At 40.1% G+C, this 20,633-nt stretch overlaps 1 protein-coding gene across 1 annotated transcript in view; it reads left to right on the plus strand.

Annotated features, from left to right (window-relative positions):
* The window catches only part of MOSPD2 (motile sperm domain containing 2), a 150,384-nt gene that overhangs the window by 109,627 nt on the left and 20,124 nt on the right, over window positions 1–20,633 (plus strand). Inside the window, exons 10-13 of the mRNA XM_089682976.1 lie at window positions 10,716–10,828; window positions 11,196–11,292; window positions 13,661–13,757; window positions 17,470–17,599. Coding sequence (XP_089539102.1) covers window positions 10,716–10,828; window positions 11,196–11,292; window positions 13,661–13,757; window positions 17,470–17,599 — 437 coding nt within the window. The remainder of the gene's footprint in view (window positions 1–10,715; window positions 10,829–11,195; window positions 11,293–13,660; window positions 13,758–17,469; window positions 17,600–20,633) is intronic.

Consider the following 20,633-nt stretch of genomic DNA (forward strand, 5'->3'; position numbering starts at 1 on the left):
TGTGACTCTTTAGTGTTACAAGGTCTCAGGTGTGAATGGGGAGCAGGTGTGTTAAATTAGGTGTTATCGCTCTCACATACTGGTCACTGGAAGTTCCACATGGCACCTCATGGCAAAGAACCATGCTGAGGATGTGGAAAAAGAGGATGTGAAAAAAAAGAATTGTTGCTCTACATAAAGATGGCCTAGGCTATAGGAAGATTGCCAAGACCCTGAAACTGAGCTTCAGCATGGTGACCAAGACCATACAGCAGTTTAACAGGAGAGGTTCCACTCAGAACAGGCCTCGCCATGGTCGACCAAAGAAGTTGAATGCACGTGCTCAGCATCATATCCAGAGGTTGTCTTTGGGAAATAGACGTATGAGTGCTGCCAGCATTGCTGCAGAGGTTGAAGGGGTGGGGGGGGGGGGCTCAATCTGTCAGTGCTCAGACCATGCTGCATCAAATTGGTCTACATGGCTGTCGTCCCAGAAGAAATCCTCTTCTAAAGATGATGCACAAGAAAGCCCACAGTTTGCTAAAGACAAGCAGACTAAGGACATGGATTACTGGAACCATGTTCTGTGGTCTGATGAGACCAAGATAAACCTATTTAAATCAGATGGTGTCAAGCATGTGTGGTAACTACTAGGTGAGGAGTACAAAGACAAGTGTGTCTTACCTACAGTCAAGCATGGTGGTGGGAGTGTAATTGTCTGGGGCTGCATGAGTGCTGCCGGCACTGGGGAGCTTCAGTTTGAGGAAACCATGAATGCCAATATGTACTGTGAAATACTGAAGCAGTTCATGATCCCCTCCCTTCGGAGACTGGGCCGCAGGGCAGTATTCCAACATAACAACCCCAAACACACCTCCAAGACGATCACTGCCTTGCTAAATAAGGGTAAAGGTGATGGACTGGCAAAGCATGTCTCCAGACCTAAACCCTATTGAGCATCTGTGGAGCATCCTCAAACGGAAGGTGGAGGAGCGCAAGGTGTCTAACATCCACCAGCTCCATGATGTCATGGAGGAGTGGAAGAGGACTCCAGTGACAACCTGTGAAGCTCTGGTGAACTCCATGCCCAAGAGGGTTAAGGCAGTGCTGGAAAATAATGGTGGCCACACAAAATATTAACACTTTGGGCCCAATTTGGACATGATCAGTTATTTTGAGGGGACAGCAAATTTACACTGTCATACAAGCGGTACACTCCCTACTTTACATTGTAGCAAAGTGTCATTTCTTCAGTGTTGTCACATGAAAAGATATAATAAAATATTTACAAAAATGTGAGGGGTGTACTCACTTCTGTGAGATACTGTATATTCTATGAGGCATAATGAGTCTTTTAAACATGTTTTTTTCCAGATGTTTTTGAAAAATGTGGAAAGAAAATGAAAAGGTTTTTTTTTTACACAAAATTGTCAATTTATAAGATATTTCTAACACATAGCATGTACATTCCAAGAATTGCACCCCAAAATCCATTCTGCTACTTGTTCTGAGTTTGGCGATACCACAGATGCGATACTTTTTCACAGCCTGGCCACATACAGAAGCCCAACATCCAAGTAGCACCTTCAGGCGTTCTAGGGGCATAAATTACACCTTTTATTTCCTGACTACCTGTCACATTTTTGAAGGCCCTGGAGCACCAGGACAATGTAATTACCCACAAAATGACCCTATTTTAGAAAGCTAACACCCCAACGTATATTCTGTGAGGCATAATGAGTCTTTTGAACGTGTCACTTTTTTTCCACAAGTTTTTATGAAAATGTGGAAAGTTAAATTTTTTTTTTTACACAAAGTTGTCCATTTATAAGATATTTCTAAAACACAGCATGGATATAGCAAGAATTACACCCCAAAATACATTCTGCTACTCCACCCTAGTATGGGGATACCACATGAGTGTGACTTTTTTCACAGCCTAGCTAAACAAAGGATAAACAAAAGATTATCTGTGGTAGAGCAATTGTCTGCAGAGGAGAGCACTTGTCTGCAGAGGAGAGCACTGGTCCAGGTAGCAGGCAGAGATGTGGTCAGCAACAGCCAAACGAATAGTCCAGGCAGGAACAAAGTCCTGGGTCATTGCAGGCAGAGATATGGTCAGCACAGTCAAAGTATTGGTCCAGGAAGGAACATCAGGCTTAGGGCCTCGCCAGGTAAGACCTGGCCACAGGGGTAAAGGCTTCGTCCCACCAAATCTCTTCGAAGCCTCTGGACTAACAGACCCTGATGCGGCAATTACAAAACCTGGTGAAAACCAAAAACTGTTTTTCTCTACACTGAAGCCCCTCAGATATGTGAGAACCCTGTGTTATATTGCATCCCACTACTACAGTAGCAGGGCAAAAGATCAGTTGAAGCAGCAGGCAATAAACGTGGTCGATTTAACAGGCCGAGATCAGTGTAGGTGTAAGGCAGAAGTGTGATTTAGGAACAATTCAGATGGCAGACAAAAACATCAGTACACTAATGCTTAACTACTGATACATTTGTTCATTTTGATATATTTGAGTCATGGTCAGTCAAGGCAGCAGGGAAATAATGGGTTTGCCAGGGTGTCTGGAAGAGATGTTGGGGCCCTAAGTCTTGGGGTCTGGTGGGATATTCCAGTGCTGGTGCTGGGCCTTTTATCCTGGGGTCTAGCGCCATTGGTGTTCGCTGATTGACCATTGGGGTGTATGGCGCTGCTTGTGGTTGCCTGCTCTTCAGTGTACTGTATTCTTTTAGGAGGGACTGCTTCCTCCTCTGATTTGGACACTGACCCACTACTTTCTACTGGCTCATATTCCAAATCGGAATTGGATGGTAAGAGCTCCCCGCTGTTCTCATCCGTCATACTGTGAATTTTATATGCCTACTCACTAGTAAAATATGTATTGGACATTGCGGCTCTGGCGATCATGGCTGTATGACGGGTACACTGCTGATGGGCGACAGTGATGTTGACTCTGTGGCAGGTCCACTAATTAGGCTGCACTGGTGAATGCACTGACAGGTACACTGATGGCTGCACTGATGGGCTGCACTTACAGGTCCACTGACGGGCTGCACTTACTGATCCACTGACGGCATTTATTAGAGGCAGTGTGGTGCACAGTAGTGAAGGGGTTAACACACTGTTCCTGACTGGAACAGTGAGGTACCGCTGTTAGTTTATATTTAGGATTGGCTGTAATTGGTCACAGCCAATCACGTGGTAAAAAACCAACTTCGTTGGCTCTTTACCTTGAGCGGGGAAGCTCTGTGTCTGAGGGACACAGCTCGTCAGTGATCACCTTGCGGCTTGTACCGGGGTGCGCACACGAACAGCGCGATGTGAAAGACGTCATATGATGCCCACTCAGAGAGATCATTAAGATTAAAAAAAAAAAGGCAATTTTGAAATTGATGGCAGCAACATGTCTCAAAAGTTTGGGACAGGGCCATGTTTACCACAGTGTAGCATCTTTTCTTCTTTTAACAACACTGGAAACATCTGGAAACTGAGGAGACTAATTGCTGGAGTTTTGGGAGAGGAATATTGTCCCATTTTTGCCTGACATGGGATTCTAACTGCTCAACACTCCTTGGTCTTCTTTGTTTTTCGTTTCAAGATGCACCAAATATTTTTAGTTGGTGAAAAGTCTGGACTGCAGGCAGGCCAGTTAAGCACCCAGACTCTTCTACTATGAAGTCATGCTGCTGTTACAGCTGCAGTAAGCAGTTTAGCATTTCTTGCTGAAATATGCAAGGCCTTTCCTGATAAAGATGTTGCCTGGATGGACGAATATGCTGCTGGATATATCTAACAGTACTGATGGTGCCTTTCCAGATGTGCAAGCTGCCCATTCCATGCTGATAGCAAGCCAGAAAGTCCCTTCCCTCTTGGCTCCCAAAAAGAAATGCAGATTTCAGTTCATCTGACCACAGAACAGTTTTCCGCTTGCAACAGACCATTTTGACTGAGCTTTGGTCCATAGAACACGCAGCGTGGATCATGTTCAAATGTGACTTCTTCTTTGTATAATAGAGCTTTACCTTCCTTTTTTGGATGAACAGCAGACAGTACTGTTCAGCACTGTTCAGGCAGTAATTTTTGGAAGTATTCCTGAGGCCATGCAGTCCATCACAGAATAATGTTTGTTTTTACTGTAGTGCCATCTGAGGGCCCGAAGATCATTGGCATCCAGTATTGCATTTCGGCATTGTCACTTGCGCACAAAGATTTCTCCACATTCTTTGAATCTTTTGATATTATGTACTGTTTTATGATATATTTAAAATCTTTGCAATTTTGCGTTGAGGAACATAATTCTGAAATTGTTCCAACAAATTAGACACAGCTTTTCACAGATTGGTGAACCTCTGCCCATCTTTACTTCTGAAACATTCTGACTCTCTTAGATGCTCTTGTTATACCCTATCATGTTACTGACCTGTAGCCAAATAACCCAATTACTTGCAAAATGTTCTTCCAGTTCTTCCTTGTTAGTAGCACTTACTTTGCCAGCTTTTTGTTGCCCTGTCCTACCTTTTTTTGACATTTTGCGGCCATCAGTTTCAAAATTATCTGTTTTTTTTTTTAATGGCATTTTTTCAGTTTAAACATTTTGATGTTTTGTGTTGTGAATAAAATATGAGTTTGTGTGATTTGAAAATCATTGCATTTCATTTTTATGTAGATTTTATACAGTGTCCCACCTTTTTTGGAATTGGTGTTGTACCACCATTACTCTTTTAATTCATGCCTGCATGATGAGAGAGGGTATCCAAGTAATAGCGCATTACTGCACATTTACTGTCAAACCATCAATTTTGTCATAGAAACAGGATATAAAGGATATATTAGTAGAAATAATTCATGTTTAATATGTGTTATGGTTTAAACATAGAATTTAAACTGTCGTTAAAACAGAAGCACGTTATTAGTGTATGCCTTAAATCATTCAAAAGTAAACCCACTCATAATCTAATCATTCTAGTCTTCTAAACATTTTCACCAGTGTGACCTTAAGGCAAACAATGCCCATCTTGTTGAGCTCTATCCCTTCCAGCATAACCTTTTATATTATTTATTTTTGTATGGATTGGTAGTCAATTTCACTCACAGGTGCTGTAAAAAATAAGACTGGAGCAACCAGAATCTGGAGCAGTTGTGCATGGCAAACTATCAGCTTTTATTTTTAAAGACTAAATTTACCTTTAAATAAAAATGATAAATGCACATACTTTTGCAGGGTAAACTAAAATGTGCATTCGTTATTGTTTTGCACAGGAGCCTGCAAAGTGTTGCACCTGCGATCATTTGATCATATGTGCAATGTCAGGCTCCTGCACACACTCTTTCCAGCTTTCTGCTGTACCTCCATATGGGTTTTCAGTTAGAAAGCTGAAGTTAGATTCAGTGGACTACGAGAGTACCCTAAATACGGTGTAACCTGTAGCATGTTGCAAAAAGTGAACCCTTCCTTTTGAAGCTTAACTGAACAAGTTCAGAAGCTGGTTTCTAAGCACAGCTGGTCCAGATTTTGCTTGCTTTAGCAAATTCCCCTTGTATATTTTATCTTTCATTTTTATGTGTTTTCTTTCATTACAGAGTGAAGATTCTTTTTCGTTCTTTGGGCCAATGATGAAACTGCCAGATATATTAATCACTCTTTGAATGATTTTCATCCAATATCATTGGACATTTCTGTTACAATCATATGTTCTATATTTGTTTTTCTACCTATAATTGTTTTGACATTTTAGCAGTAGTTTAGGGTGAAAAACTGCATGGAGATAGCAAGGTTATTTGACTGTCATAATCTTATAATTATCCTATGTGCTGAGGCAATGATGTGTATTCAGATACCTGTATTTAAAGCTGAACTTCAGAGAGTTGCCTTAATCCACAAATGAAATGCATATGACAGCTGTTTTACCTTTTTGTAATACTGTCTAATTTATTGAGATTTACACAGCCCTGCCAGACAGCACAGTCAGGACTGCACAGGGAAAGCGACACGGTCACTCTGCTCTTTTCCAGAGTTGCCAGCCGCCCCACTACTTTTCTTACTGACTAAATATGAAAAATTTACTGACAGAGCAAATTTTTTTTACTGACAACAAGAAATATGGCAAATTTCTTTTTAGAAGCGTTTAAACCTAAAGGAGAATCGAAACTTAAACAGTATAAACAATATCTAAATATTGACCATACCCATAACAAATAATCTGCCCAACATTACAATTACAAAGTAAAAACTGTGACAAAATATAAGCATGACTGGGACTGTGGAAGACCTGGGGCACGTTGAGATGTAGAAGAGAAACAAGTTCTGCTGTGCACCGTGGCAAATTGTGGTCATAGTCCGTTTGTGCCTAGCCGTGGGAGTGGCTTAAAGTGGTATTCCAGTCAACACCTCACTAACGCTAACCTACTCCAACCACCATTCTATCTAATCCTGTAAATAAAAGATCACTATACTTACCTATTCTGAAGCCACTCCAGCACACATTTCAGAACATGCACTCAGGGTTATATTTACCTCTTTTAACTGCATTTTCCATATTGCCCCACTGTGCTAACCTAACCACCCCATCTTTTCTGTTTTCTGGTGCCTGTGCCATAGCTACACATAGGATCCTATGGGACTGTCTCCCACGTGTTTGTGCCTGGGGGTGGTAATATAGTCTTTTTGTTTGCAAACCCTTAAATACATTAAATAGTGGAAACTGTTCTAACTGCAGGATAAATAGGCTGGATGCCATTAATTGGGGGAGGGGTTAGAGAGGAAATTAAACTTTTTTTTTTTTTTTTTACCTGCCGCTATTTTTGTGATGTGAAATACTGGCACGTAGAACAGGCCTATATTTAGTGTTTGTGCTGCCACACATAAATACCCATTTTCATGTAGGCTAGACCTTTTAAACAGGGACAATTAAAACCACCGTCTACTATTTAGACATGCATTCAGGCCTTCCACAGTTTACAGGTAGAATGGAAAGGGAAAATTATTTCATATTCCTCGTCTCCTCAAACAGGCTTGTAACGCTTCCAAAAAGCGACCAAATCTCTCTCTGCTGTGCTAAGGAGTTTATATGCTTAGGAAAGGGGCAGGAAAACCAAGAAAAATGTTACCATTTTTTCAATATAACCTGTGCTGTTTCTGTACCAGGGACTTTTGAATGTCAACTAACCATACAATTAAACATTTATGATTTTTGTTTTTATATGACTGCATTGGCAATAAAAACATAGCCCAGATTTCTCACTTGACTCTTGGTCATCTTTACAAAAAATAGCGAAACTAATTAAAGTCATCCTAAAATAACCCTTTACGGTTAAGAATATGAAATGGTCTTTGCCAACTTGCCAAATAAAAAAAAATCCAATGCCACCATTCTAATACTGCCCTCGATATTTACAAAGTCACTGAGCAAAAAAAAAATATAGCCAGTTAAGTCTGAAATGTCTAAACTTCCATCCCAGTGGCACACTACTATGATGAGGAATTCAGCTCTGCATAAGGCAATCAATATATAAACAGAAGTAATGGTCCTGGAAGGTAGATTGCAAATTTTGAGGGTTTAAGGCATTTGCACAGCAGGCTTCAACTTAATGCTTTGATGCATTTTACACCAAAAGGTGCTTAATCACAATTATGAGGTAAGCAGAAACATGCTGTACAGTAGGTGCCTTTTTATCTTGCTAAAACCTCCAGATTTGCAAGTAACCTTGCACCACCGCGCCTGTCCAGCTCCTCCCATCAGAGAACGTTTTATATTTTTGGGAACGCTTGTGAATTCTACTTTAAAGCAGAACCAAGCGCTCTCAATCAACATTAACTATTTTGAATCCTTATGCTGCTGGCATTAGTAAATAGGATGGTATGGTCCCATGAGGCTTCATTCTGGAAATGGAGGAGGGGCTTCTTCGGCTAAGCACATGCTCCTGCCTGAGCTAAGGACAGATGGATTTCAGGAATAAGGGCTACTTGTATCATCTGCCCTTACTCAGGATGGCGCCGCTAGAGATGCTAGGGGGTGTTTTTCAAAGTGATTTCTCAACAATATAAAGCCTAGAGATATGTATTGATGGGAATTTGCTTTCAATATCAAAAATGAAGGAAATAGCTTTTTCAGTTTCTGGAGCTCACATACAGTTAAAGCAAAACTAAAGCACGCCTTACTTACATTTCCTCCAACAGTCCCCATCCCTCGCCGGCACCAGCATCTTCCTCCATGTGTCAGTCTTCAGCCATCTTCATTGGTCGACACAGAATGATGTCACACCTGTGCATGTGCAGGAGTCCTCATCCAGCACACGGGGATCTTCCTAGAGCTCTAAGCTGACCAGTGTATGCGTAGCTCAGTGAACATGCTGGACGTAGGTGCATATTATTGCAAAAGTGACATTGTATGTCTTTTCTGTGGTAATAACCTGCCTGCTCGCAGCCTGTTATGAAGGAGACTTCAGTTACACTTTACATTTTGCTTTAACCATCTACTGTCAGTTATTATTTGCAGCAGTATCTGCTAAATTCATTAGTTTAACTGTTTCCAAAAACCGTTTAATACAAGGCATGCTGTGAATAAGCGTCAGCATTGATCTGGGATGGTAGAACTGAGGGTATGTAAAAAAAGTCAGAAGTATGGCTTCGTCCTCACTGACAATCAGGAGCCAAAGTAGTTCACAGTGATGTGATTACTATGTAAGCGAAGATATACTTTAAGTTCATTTACAAAAATAAAACTTTACCCTGTGGATGCCGCTGTTTAATACTGTAAATTCCAACAATACAGGTAGGTAAAGTACTAATAAAAAGAATAAGGTGTTTTTATTTTTTTTATCCATTTATAAACATTATACTGTATGTCCTTAAAAAAAAGAAAGAAAGAAATGAGGTAGACAAATATTCAGTTCAAGCGCATTTACATTAGTGGCAGTCCTTACCACCCCTCAGAAAAGCAATCTGCAGTGTATTACATTTTAGAGGTTGACTGGGAGACCATATGTTCTGTCCTCAGCAGCTGTTTTAAAGTGTTACTAAACCCACAACAGTAAAATCAGTCTGTATATGCAGTAAAACATGCTTGTTATACTCACTGTGGAACCTAAGGGGCTAATCCTCTGCATTGTGTAAAAATGCTGTTTGATCCTGACTTCTCTGATCCTCCCTTTCTTCCAGTGCCCCCCTCTTTATCTCCTGATAAGACATATCTTATGGAGTCACTCTGCACATGCTCAGTTTGGTGTGTATTGCTACGGAGGTTTTTTGTTTTGCTTTTTTTTTTTCGTGGGGGACTGCATGTGATCAGCACAGGGCTATTCAGCACTGTTCAGACAGGGATCAGGGGGTTCTGCATCCTCCTAGAGCAGAATGAAACCACCTCCTGCAAGCTTTAACCAGTGCTTGGCTGGACGCTGGTAGCAGTTAGAGCAGTCTTGTGACTTATGATGAGAAAAGGTATTTAGCAGTTTATATTTACTAAAATAATAAAAAAAAATAATTGCAATATTAAGTTCTGTGTACTGTGGGGGACCAGATATGGTGAATGCAGGGTCCTGGGTTTCGTAACACTTTAACCCTTACAAATCCACACCACTGCGCCACAACGTTGGCAGTTGCAACACAGCCCCATTCACTTGACAGAAGTATCACTCTTGTTACAGCATGTGTGCAGCCCTGAGAAGCCCTGAAGAAAACTGTGGCACAACTGCCCAGAGAGAATGAGAACAAGGCCTTTTATAGTCATGTTAACCAAATTGACCTGAACATCTAGTCATCAACGACCTATTCACAAAATGGTTAAAGGATAATTCACCTTTTTTAAAAAGAAAAAAATCATAAATGCAAATTTTTTGTGGTTTTTTTTGTTTTTTTGCAGATAAAAAAAAATGCATTTACGATTTTATTTTTTTTTTCTTAGGAGCCTGAAAGCATTGCACCTCCAATCAGCAGTTTGTGGGTGCAATGTCCTGCTCTTGCAGACTGTCAGTGTAGCTGTCTGCCCATACTTCCGATATGGGCAGACAGTAACCTCAGTTCAGGAAGCTCATTGGACTACAAGAGCAATCACCAGCACCCTTGCAAGTTCCTTGAGAACTACAAGCTGTCAGATGAAAAGGTTGACGATACTTGTAGAAATTCATTCACAGAACTCTGTTAACGGCAGGTGCGGGGAGAAGATCCCATGGCCCTAAAAAATGGGTAACGTTCCCAAAGGTGAACTTATACTTTTATCTCTACACTTCCTAAACCTCTCAACCTTGTTGCTTCGTCTAGTTTAAATCGAATAAATGAAATTAAAGTTAAAATTGTGATCAGCTTCCACTTCTTTAGCAAGTGAATGGACCTGGGAACTGAAGTGTATAGATGTTACTATTATAGGTTCTTGAGTGATTCAAAACCCAGTGGCTGACTTGGCCTGATGGCATCTATTCATGACTCAAGCATCTGCTGTATATAGAAATATTTCTTCCAACCATCCTCTGTAGGTACATAAAGGAGAAGCTGGCTGTTATCCTTGCGTCCACAGCCTAAAAGAAGCTGCTTTGTTCTGTGGTGCTCTTAGAAAATGTGGTTAATCTTAATTGGCTGTGAGAACATGAATACTGTGTTAATGTCAAATTAACTACAAAATATCCTTAGTTCCTATGAAACCTTATAACATTTTTATAGTAATGCACAATTTTACTTTGATCATAGCGCTTTGTGATTGCATTAAACTTTGCATCGTCTTCTCTATTACAGATGAATTGCACTGAAGATCTCTTCAAACACGAGGATAGTGAAAAGACCGACTCAAAGCTAAAAAACAACAGGAAGGCGTCAACGGTTTTTAAGGGACCTTTACTACACATTAGGTATGACAGAAGATCAGAGATTAGAGAGTTTTAAGTTTACTCTCCTAAATTGATGTCTGTGGGGACTGTCTGACAAGTTTCTTAAACTGCTGACATCAAGCCTGTTCAGTCTTCAAAAAAGTGTTTTCTGGCTTTAGCTGATGTAACTCGTTTGTGCACCAAAGTCACATCTCACTGTTGATGTTTTCATCTGTTTCCCTCTCAAGTAAAACTCCCAAAGGGTTCGCACTGTTTAATTTTTTTTTTTTTTGCCCTTGCAAAATGGAAAGTTCTGTAAAAATAAACCGTTATGCAACATCTGTCATTTCTCATTAAAAAAAAAGGTATTTTTTTCTGTAATCACATTAATGAGTTGTTTATTTGTTAGTCCTGCAGAAGAATTGCATTTTGGATCCAAGGAAAGCGGAGAAAGAAAATGTACTATTGTTCTCAATAATGTGACCAAAAATACAGTGGCTTTTAAGGTAAAACAAACAATGCTGTTACTTTTGTACATATTTATTTCAGAGACAAGTCATTGTAATTTGGGAAATGATCAAACCTTCTCTAAGCACATGTTTATTAACTGTATTGGGGAACCTGGAGGTTAAAATGGACGTTCAGTCAAAAGCTAAGACTAAACCTACTCCCACTCCCATTCCTAGCCTATTCTATCTATCCGTGTAAAGAACAGATCTGTATACTTGCCTGTTCTGAAGTGGCTCCGCTCTGGTCCCATGATCAGCTGTCAGCAGCATCAATGTAGAGGGTGGACAACCGACAACAGATGCCCCACAGTAAGCCTATGGGTGACATCATCTCCCAGGCATTTGCAGCCGTTCTCGGCAATGTATCCTCTATACAAAAGCCTTCACTGAAGAAATCATGTGACCTGACTGGGGAGCAGCTTCAGAATACAGCAGGTAAATATAGCCATCTTTTCTTTACAGGGTTACATAGAATAGCCTAAGAATGGGGGTGGGAGTAGGTTTAGCCTTTGCTTTTGACTGAACTTACACTTTCAGATTTTTGCTGACCTAGCATCTTCAATGTCACTTCCCTGGAACAAGTATGCAGATCTGGAGTTCTAACAGGTCACAAATCCTGTGTGATGTGCCTTTAAAAAGTAAAAAAAAAAAAAATAAAATTGTCTATATTCTCCATATTTTTCTTCATTCAGAGGAAGTGCTGTGAATCCAGAAATCAGTGGGCAGGACTAAGTGTTGTCAGCTCAGGTGCTGATTGATAAGTCACCAAAGATCCATTATCTCCTGCGCTCAAGGACTCAGATCAAACAGGCGTTAGTGACAAGCAGCGCGTTGTGTGTTCATCCACTGGTGATCAGAGGTTGTGCAGCTCTATCATGAAGCTGGGGAAGCTTAATAAAACTGTAGAGGAAGATGAAAGAGCGCACAAACCTTGCGCATTACCTCAATAAATAGTGACTAGTTTTATTGATAAGGAAATACTCACAAAATGATTGTATAACAGGCATAAGTAACCATAATCCAAACCGGGTTAACGGTAAATCAAAAAGGGGGGGGGATGAAGGCTAACGCGTTTCAAAGGGTGCTCCCTTCTTCATCAGAGCTGGGTTTGGCAGATAGAAACTTCAGTATGGCAGAGTTCCCATGGCAAGGAGATATTCAGCCACCGAGTGTCAGTATTACAGCAGTTCAGCCTGTTTAGTGTCCTATCACTGATTATCTTACCACTAAACAGGCTGAACTGCTGTAATACTGACACTCAGTGGCTGAATATCTCCTTGCCATGGGAACTCTGCCATACTGAAGTTTCTATCTGCCAAACCCAGCTCTGATGAAGAATGGAGCACCCTTTGAAACGCGTTAGCCTTCACCCCCCCCCCCTTTTTGATTTACCTGTAACCCTGTTTGGATTATGGTTACTTATGCCTGTTATACAATCATTTTGTGAGTATATTTCCTTATCAATAAAATTAGTCACTATTTATTGAGGTAATGCGCAAGGTTTGTGCGCTCTTTCATCTTCCTCTGCTGATTGATAAGTTACAGGTTTGTAAATCAACAATGACAAGGTTGATAGCCACTTTCCACTTCAATAGCTTTCCATTCTACTGTATTGAAAGCAGGCATAGCCCTACATGAGGGTGATCATGCTGTTCTGAACTATAAGAGCAGTGCAGCATGTTAACACCAACACCTGAGTCTTGATGAGCTGGTATTTACTGGCAGAATTACTGGTTTTTAAGACTTCAATTATAAAAAAGAAAAGGTGCTACTACCCATCCAATGTTCATCCTGGAACTAGGCAGGTGCATGATCTACAGTTGCTTATCTGTTCCAGAATTAAATCAATCCGCACTACCGCCATGGTATTAAATAGACCACAGTAAAAAGATCACAGGTAAAAAGGTTTTCGCGTTTCGGCTTAACAAGCCTTAATCATAACCCATCCAGTCATGCATGGGTTATGACTAAGGCTTGTATGGCCGAAACGTGTCAACCTTTTGTACCTGTGATGTTTTTACTGTGGTCGATTTAATAAAACAAAGATTTTTAGAACAACGGCGTTAGTGCGGATTGATTTCGTTTATTTGTCAGACTTGGACAGGGCCTAATCACACCATCTGTCTATTCAACCCAATTCTTGTCCTTCCATATTGCCTGATTACCTTCTTTGTATAAGTAAAAAAGTATACATACTGTAAATATATATATTTTTTTTATTTTATTGATCTGCCCACAGCGGGTTGAGCACCCTCATACTGGCAGTAATCTATGTATTATATATGATTTATGGCTGGTCCTTTTAAACCTTTTGTGTCATTTCTGAAATAATAACTGTGGAGTTTAATATCTGAATTGCTTTTAGGTGAGGACAACTGCCCCAGACAAATACAGAGTGAAGCCCAGTAATAGCAGCTGTGAACCAGGCTCCACTGTGGATATTGTGGTTTCCCTCCATGCAGGTAGTTGTTCTACACATTCGCATCTGGACTTTTTTGTTAGGGGGAAGAAAAAAAATGATTAAAAGTAAATAACATTTAGACACCTTTCACATGGGCATTCTGATTAAGTCCACAATCATTTTTTTCCAGGTGAACCTGATCACTAAAGTCCCTGAAGCCCTATGGATAGCTGGGTGTAAACTATCTTGTGTCTTTTTACACCTGCCTACCCCCAGGTCTGGAAAAAAAAATGATTAAGGACTGCATCCTTTTTTGTTTTGGACCATATGAGAGCCTGATGTAAACAGCAGAGTCATTTTACATGTGACCGCCCATAGGGCTAACAGCAGTCGGCCCATGTCTGCTCTGCATAAATTGAATGGGCATGGATATGACCTCCATCCCGCATAACTCCGATCAGCAGGTGATCTGCTGACCACTCCCCTGCTGGACAGAGTGAACTCTACTCCGTGTGGAAGGAGTCTTGGGGTTACTATTATGCATTTGTTTTAACATTCACAATTTTGAGTGTCATAGATGTGTCATTTTTCCTGCAAAATATTATTTGATTTTATAATATTATGATTTAAAATATCAAAACTTGGGAAAAAAGAGTCCAAAGAATCCCTGCACTGCCTGATTTCATGCACATGATCATGAAAACCGTGCACCTTAGAGGAAGCGCTAGCAGCTTATTTTACTTAACTTTGACCCACATGCAGTCTCATTTATCTTATTTTAGAGTAAGTGGGCTTCAGTGTCCAGTATTGGCACTCTCATCTGGGTGTAAGAACATATTTATAAGGTTGAGTCAATTCCCTGTTAAGAGAAAGCTTAAGAGAGACTGTTCAGCACATTTTAGGTAATAGGGGCACTTTTGATGTTCCTGCTCTTAAAGGTAAAATCAAAGTTTAAAGCGATTTATTTATTTGTTTGGGGTTTTGTTAAGATATTTTTTTTTTTTTTTTTAAATGTTATACTTACCTGTTTTGGGGTCCCCCACCAGTGTCCCTGGCTCCTCTGTCCTGCTGAGTAACCCCATAGCAAGCCGCATGCTATGGGAGGCACTCTTGCAGATTCGCTCCTGAGCTGTGATGTTTGTGTCACATTGACACACAGAGCATGGCTCGCCCTGCCCCCCGCTCTCTCCTCACTGGCTGCGATTGACAGCTGCAGGAGCCAATGGCTCCTGCTGCTGTCTCTCCCATGACGGGAGAGGGAGTGGAGGGAGCTGCTCCTCTTGTGCACAGCGCTAGATCGAGATTGGGCTTGAGTAAGTGTAAGAGGGCTGCACAGGGAAGTTTTTTTTTGTTTTTTTTGTTTTTTTGTTTTTTGTTTTTTTTACCTTGATGCATAGAATTCATTAAGGTAAAAAACCTTTACCTTTTAAAACCATTTTAAGTAGTCTCAAATGCATTTTCTATTATTAATATTCTCACCACTATGTCCCTAGCCTATCCCTCTTAATATACTGTACATCTGTATTCTACAGATACACTTTAGCAAGTAGGAGCATATTATGTACTAGATACTATTTATATAATTGTTTTAAACCATGTATCATTTGCGTGCATAAGCCATTTCCAATATGTCTAAAATGATTAAATATTGGTATACATTATTTATTAATATTTCTCTGATTAGCTTAGTGGTTTTCCCTATATAGCACCTGTATATGTATTTTATCTGAAAAATAGGGGTAATGATATAACCAGATTAAACTGTTATGGTTTTTGACCAATATTCAGCCTGTGCATGAACACTTTAAGAGACCAGCAGATCAAATTGCACCTTTGTTAGATTAATTCCTTTGTAATGGTTTCCAACACATTTGTGAAGAAATTATACATAATATAAATAAGTATTTGATCCCCTGCTGATTTTGAATGTTTGCCCACTCACAAAGAAATGATCAGTCTAAAAATTGAATGGTAGGTGTATTGTAACACTGAGAGACAGAATAGCAACAAAAAATTTAAAAGAATTGCATGTCTAACAAATTATGCACTGATTTGCATGTTCATGAGGGAAATAAGTATTTGATCCCCTATCATTAAGCAGGATTTCTAGCTACCAGGTGTCTTTCATACAGGTAACAAGCTGAGATGAGAAGCAGTCTCTTAAAGGGAGTGCTGCTAATCTCATTTTGTTACTTGTATAAAAGACACCTGTCCACGGGAGCAATCAGACAATCAGATTCCAAACTCTCCACCATGGCAAAGACCAAATAGCTGTCAGGGATGTCAGGTAACAAGATTGTAGACCTACACAAGGCTGGACTGGGCTACCAAACTATCGCCAAGCAGCTTGATGAGAAGGTGACAACAGTTGGTGCAATCATTCGCAAATTGAAGAAACACAAAACAACTGTCAGTCTCCCTAGATCTAGTGCACCGTGCAAGATCTCACCTCTTGGAGTGTCAATGATCATGAGAACAGTGAGGAATCATCCCAGAACTACACTTGAGGATCTTGTCAATGATCTTCAGGCAGCTGGGACCACAGTCACCAAGAAAACAATTGGTAACACACTATGCCAACAAGGATTGAAATCCTGCAGTGCCTGCGAGGTCCCTCTTCTCAAGAAAGCACATGTCCAGGCCCGTCTGAAGTTTGCCACTGAACATCTGAATGATGCAGAGGACTGGTTGAAAGTGTTGTGGTCAGATGAGACCAAAATCGAGCTCTTTGTTTTTCTGCTAAGGGGACAGGACAACTGCACTGCATCAAAGGGTCAATGGACAAGGCAATGTACCGTCAAATCTTGGGTGAGAACCTTCTTCCCTCAGCCAGGGCATTGAAAATGGGTCATGGATGGGGGTTCCAGCATGACAGTGACCCAAAACACACGGCCAAGGCAGCAAAGGAGTGACTCTAGAAGAAGCACATTAAGATCCTGGAGTGGCCTAGCCAGTCTCCTCCAGACCTTAATCTGATTGAAAATCTGTGGAGGGAGCTGAAAGTTCTAGTTGCCAAACGTCAGCCACCAAACCTTAATGACTTGGAGAGGATCTGCCAAAAGGAGTGGGCCACAATCCCTCCTGAGATGTGTGTAAACCTGGTGGCCAACTACAGTAAACGTCTGACCTCTGTGATTGCCAACAAGGGATTTGCCACCAAGTACTAAGTCATGTTTTGTGAAGGGGATCAAATACTTTTCCCTCATGAACATGCAAATCAGTGTACAATTTGTTAGACATGCATTTCTTTTGAATTTTGTGTTGCTATTCTGTCTTAGTGTTACAATACACCTACCATTTGGTTTTTTGACCGATCATTTCTTTGTGAGTGGGCAAACATTCAAAATCAGCAGGGGATCAAATACTTATTTCCTTCACTGCATGTAGAACATTGGATTACATTTTACAATGGCATCATGTCAGTGTTAACACAGACAAGGCTCCTTTTTTTTATAGAAAATTGGAAAATCCAGCCATTTTAAGATACTGAAAATGCTATATGTTGCAGAAAGTTTTAGTTATGTTCTTTTCATCTTCTAAGTTTGATAACGTAAGGAAAGCTCAAGACCTTGTCATGACAGACTGGGCTTCTGATGGATTGCACTGCATATACAAAGAGAATCCTTTCACTTAGAACAACTGTGCTCTACATCCATAATGAAGTGCCATAAATATGCAAAAGAAAATGTATTCTGCTTGTAATCTCCACACTTTCTGCTTATTAATGGTTTTGTTCCTTGTATTTTTTTTTTTTTTTGTGTGTCCTTTCAAAGCCTCCATAGCATCACTGCAAGATCGCTTTTTAGTGATGGCTGCAGAAATGGAGCATTCATCTGGTACAGGAACACAGGAATTGGCACAATTCTGGAAGGAATTACCCAGAAATAAGATCATGGAACACAGGTAATAATTGTGTAGAAGATTTCAGCCAGTTTGTCCAGGGAATCAGCATGCAGCCTATCAGTTGGCGTAGAGCAATATATTAATCAGCTTTTTTTTTATCAAAATGGCTTAGTCCCCTATTAACACTGCTGTATCACAGATTTTCTTAGCCCTTAACTGAAACTACTGAACAGATTTTGCAAACTGTTAATCCTGATTTGTAATGAACAAATGTCATGAAATCTCACTGACTGTGATGTAAAATGTGTCATTTCTAATTGCTGCAGATAGTTATGTTAGATATGTTTTTTCATAATAATAAACCCAAAGGTCCTAGTATAGGAAGAATAAACGCACTCCTCCTGTCTCCATTTTGCAGGGCTTAGTGTTGCCAGCCTTGAGCATTTGCACATGATGGTGGATTTGATTGGTTAGGCCTATATATTAGTCCCGTGAAGAGTGAGATTGAGCTCTGCAGTCACTTTTGCAGCAGTTATTTTCTTATTCCGCATCACAACCCTGCACAATGTCCTTTTTGTCTCTTTCGGTGCTTATGAAATTACATTTTTCTGGAAACTGTATATGTTGTCATATCCTTTTGATACTGTACCTCGACACGGCAAATAAATTGGCAATTTCAGTCAGAGGCACCAGCAAAGCAGGTACCAACAATTTGCATTCTTCTAAGCTCAGTAAGCTCTGACATGACTTCGTATTACTAGCAGTACACGCCGTAAATGACGAAAGTGAGGATTCCCACTTGTTAGCTAGATGTCTCGTCACACAGCGGAATTGTGGCACAGGCATTTTGAGGCAAACTTAAAGGATTTGAGAATCTGCATTCAATAAATTGTGTGAAGTGCGAGTGGCTTATCACAAGCTCCTCTGCAAAATTCCAAGGTACTGGTCTGTCTAAACACAGCCCAGTAAATGAGTCAGAAAGAAATAGAAATGTAAGCAGCTATATGTTTTCTTTTAGAACTACCTTTTATACATCTACAGTATGTAATCAACTATATATATATATATATATATATATATATATATATATAACATACGTATAAATACAGAGCGTAATAACACAGCAAAGAGATAACAGAAGTTTTAGAGAGGTAGAGTACTTGCCAAAAGTCCTGGGTTAAGCAGATCAAGTTTCAGAGCAAAAGGGTGCCGTTCTCCCAAGTTGGTTCCGATGTTAAAAGGGAGATTTCTTCAACTCAACTCACTGCTCCAAGCATAACAGCCTTTTTCTAGGAACTCAGCAGGGTGTCTCCTTACAGCAGAGAACCAATCGCCTCATTTGGGGAGGGGTGTTGTAGGTGGGGGACTCCAGCTAGAACCAAAATCCCTCAAGTTATACCAGGGCAATAACCTTCCCTAGGTACATGTAACATTCTATCCACGGGTAGATTAATATGCAGAATCATCTGCTGAACGACTAGATATCAAACATGCCATATTTGAATATTCCAGCTAGAACTATATGGCTTTCTGCTCTCCTGTAGACTTCCACTAAGGGTGTAAGATATCAGACGACTCACATTAAACTGAGCTATCCGAATATATGCTTTATGTTTATGTAATTATTTCCTACCTTAAGATACAAATTTATATGGAAAAGTGGGTTTTAAATGTGAGGTCTGTTTTATGGCTAGCTGGAATGTCTTTGAAGCCCAGTGAAGGACTGGTTTATGGTTTTACAATTATCTTAGATTGAGAAGCTAACAGACACCTGGGCACCAGCTAATTTGGGATTTATAACCATGAAGCTCTCCAGCTGGGGCCTGATGGCTTTTGAACTCGGCATACACACAGACCACATTCCTGAGGAGGGAGGTTGGAAGGGGAGAGAGATACAAGATGGAGGGTCTTGAGCAAGATGGATGACCACGTCCATCTCTGTATGTACGATTGCTACAACAGAGTGTTAGTTGTATTCTGCATTCCGTATCATTGAGATAAGAACCGCAGAAAGCAAAGCCTGTTTATGCAGTATGTGGTTCCCCTATGTACATATATAATTACAAGCTATACTTAAAAGGTGTTTTTCAAAAACATTAACACGTTGCGTGTTAACATAAAATGAGGTTATAGGTCCTCCATGAGCTTACAAACAGATACCACTGCTGCACAGACAAGAAAATTAAGTAAATCTTGGTAATTGCATGAAATAGTCATTTATCATTGGAAGACTTGCCAAGTGTTGTGTGGGTTAAAAAGGTGCCAGGCAACAGCAACAGAAGAGTGTATTGTTGTGCAGTAATTACTTTGGCATTTTGAGTGTATGAATGCACAAGGTTCAAAAAGTGCACAGACTTCTGAAATTTAATGAGCCACCAAGTTTGCCGACGAATGCTAATTATTTAAGTTCTAACTCCTGAATTGGTTCCATTTTGAGATAATGAATAGAGTGGCAAGATGGAGTAGCAGCACTATTAGGTTTTAGATTGTGTTGTCAGGTTAATTAATATTGCCTCACTAGTTCAAAGCCTGTCTGATTTGTTTATGACGCTGTTCATGGAGGGTCTAATGACAACAGGGCTACTAGGAGCATTCAGTAAAGATTGCGTGAGGATTTGAAAAGGTGCAATGGACATGGAGTGTACACCATCAGCAATGATTTAATTGTACCTAGACATAAATGTTTAAATTTAGTTATTGTTTTCAAGTACAGATCTATCAACCATTTACAAAAAAAAAAATAATAATTGGTAAAAACTTCAGAAAGTATAGATAACTGCAGGGACCTTGTGAAACATTACACCCAGCATACAGGCCCCAAACCTTCTATAGAGTACCCCGAGTCTCCTCTGTATTAACTGCTACCATCATCAAGTACGAGCTTGTAAACCGTTTTTTTTTTTACTAAACTTTGGTTCTGAATAGTGTCTTGTACATCTACCACTGATTGTAGTTTTTAAGCCATTGGAATACATTAATTTCTATCCTATGTATGAAATTAGTTATGATTAGAAACAACTAATTTTTCAGAAAAAAATTATAGTAGACCCACATGTTTTACACCAATGATTGGGTGCTCGTCAGGAAAGGGAAG

This window comes from Staurois parvus, unplaced genomic scaffold (genome assembly GCF_062004578.1).
Source record: "Staurois parvus isolate SC_StPar_1 unplaced genomic scaffold, SC_StPar_1.0 ptg000299l, whole genome shotgun sequence".
NCBI classification, from domain to species: domain Eukaryota; kingdom Metazoa; phylum Chordata; class Amphibia; order Anura; family Ranidae; genus Staurois; species Staurois parvus.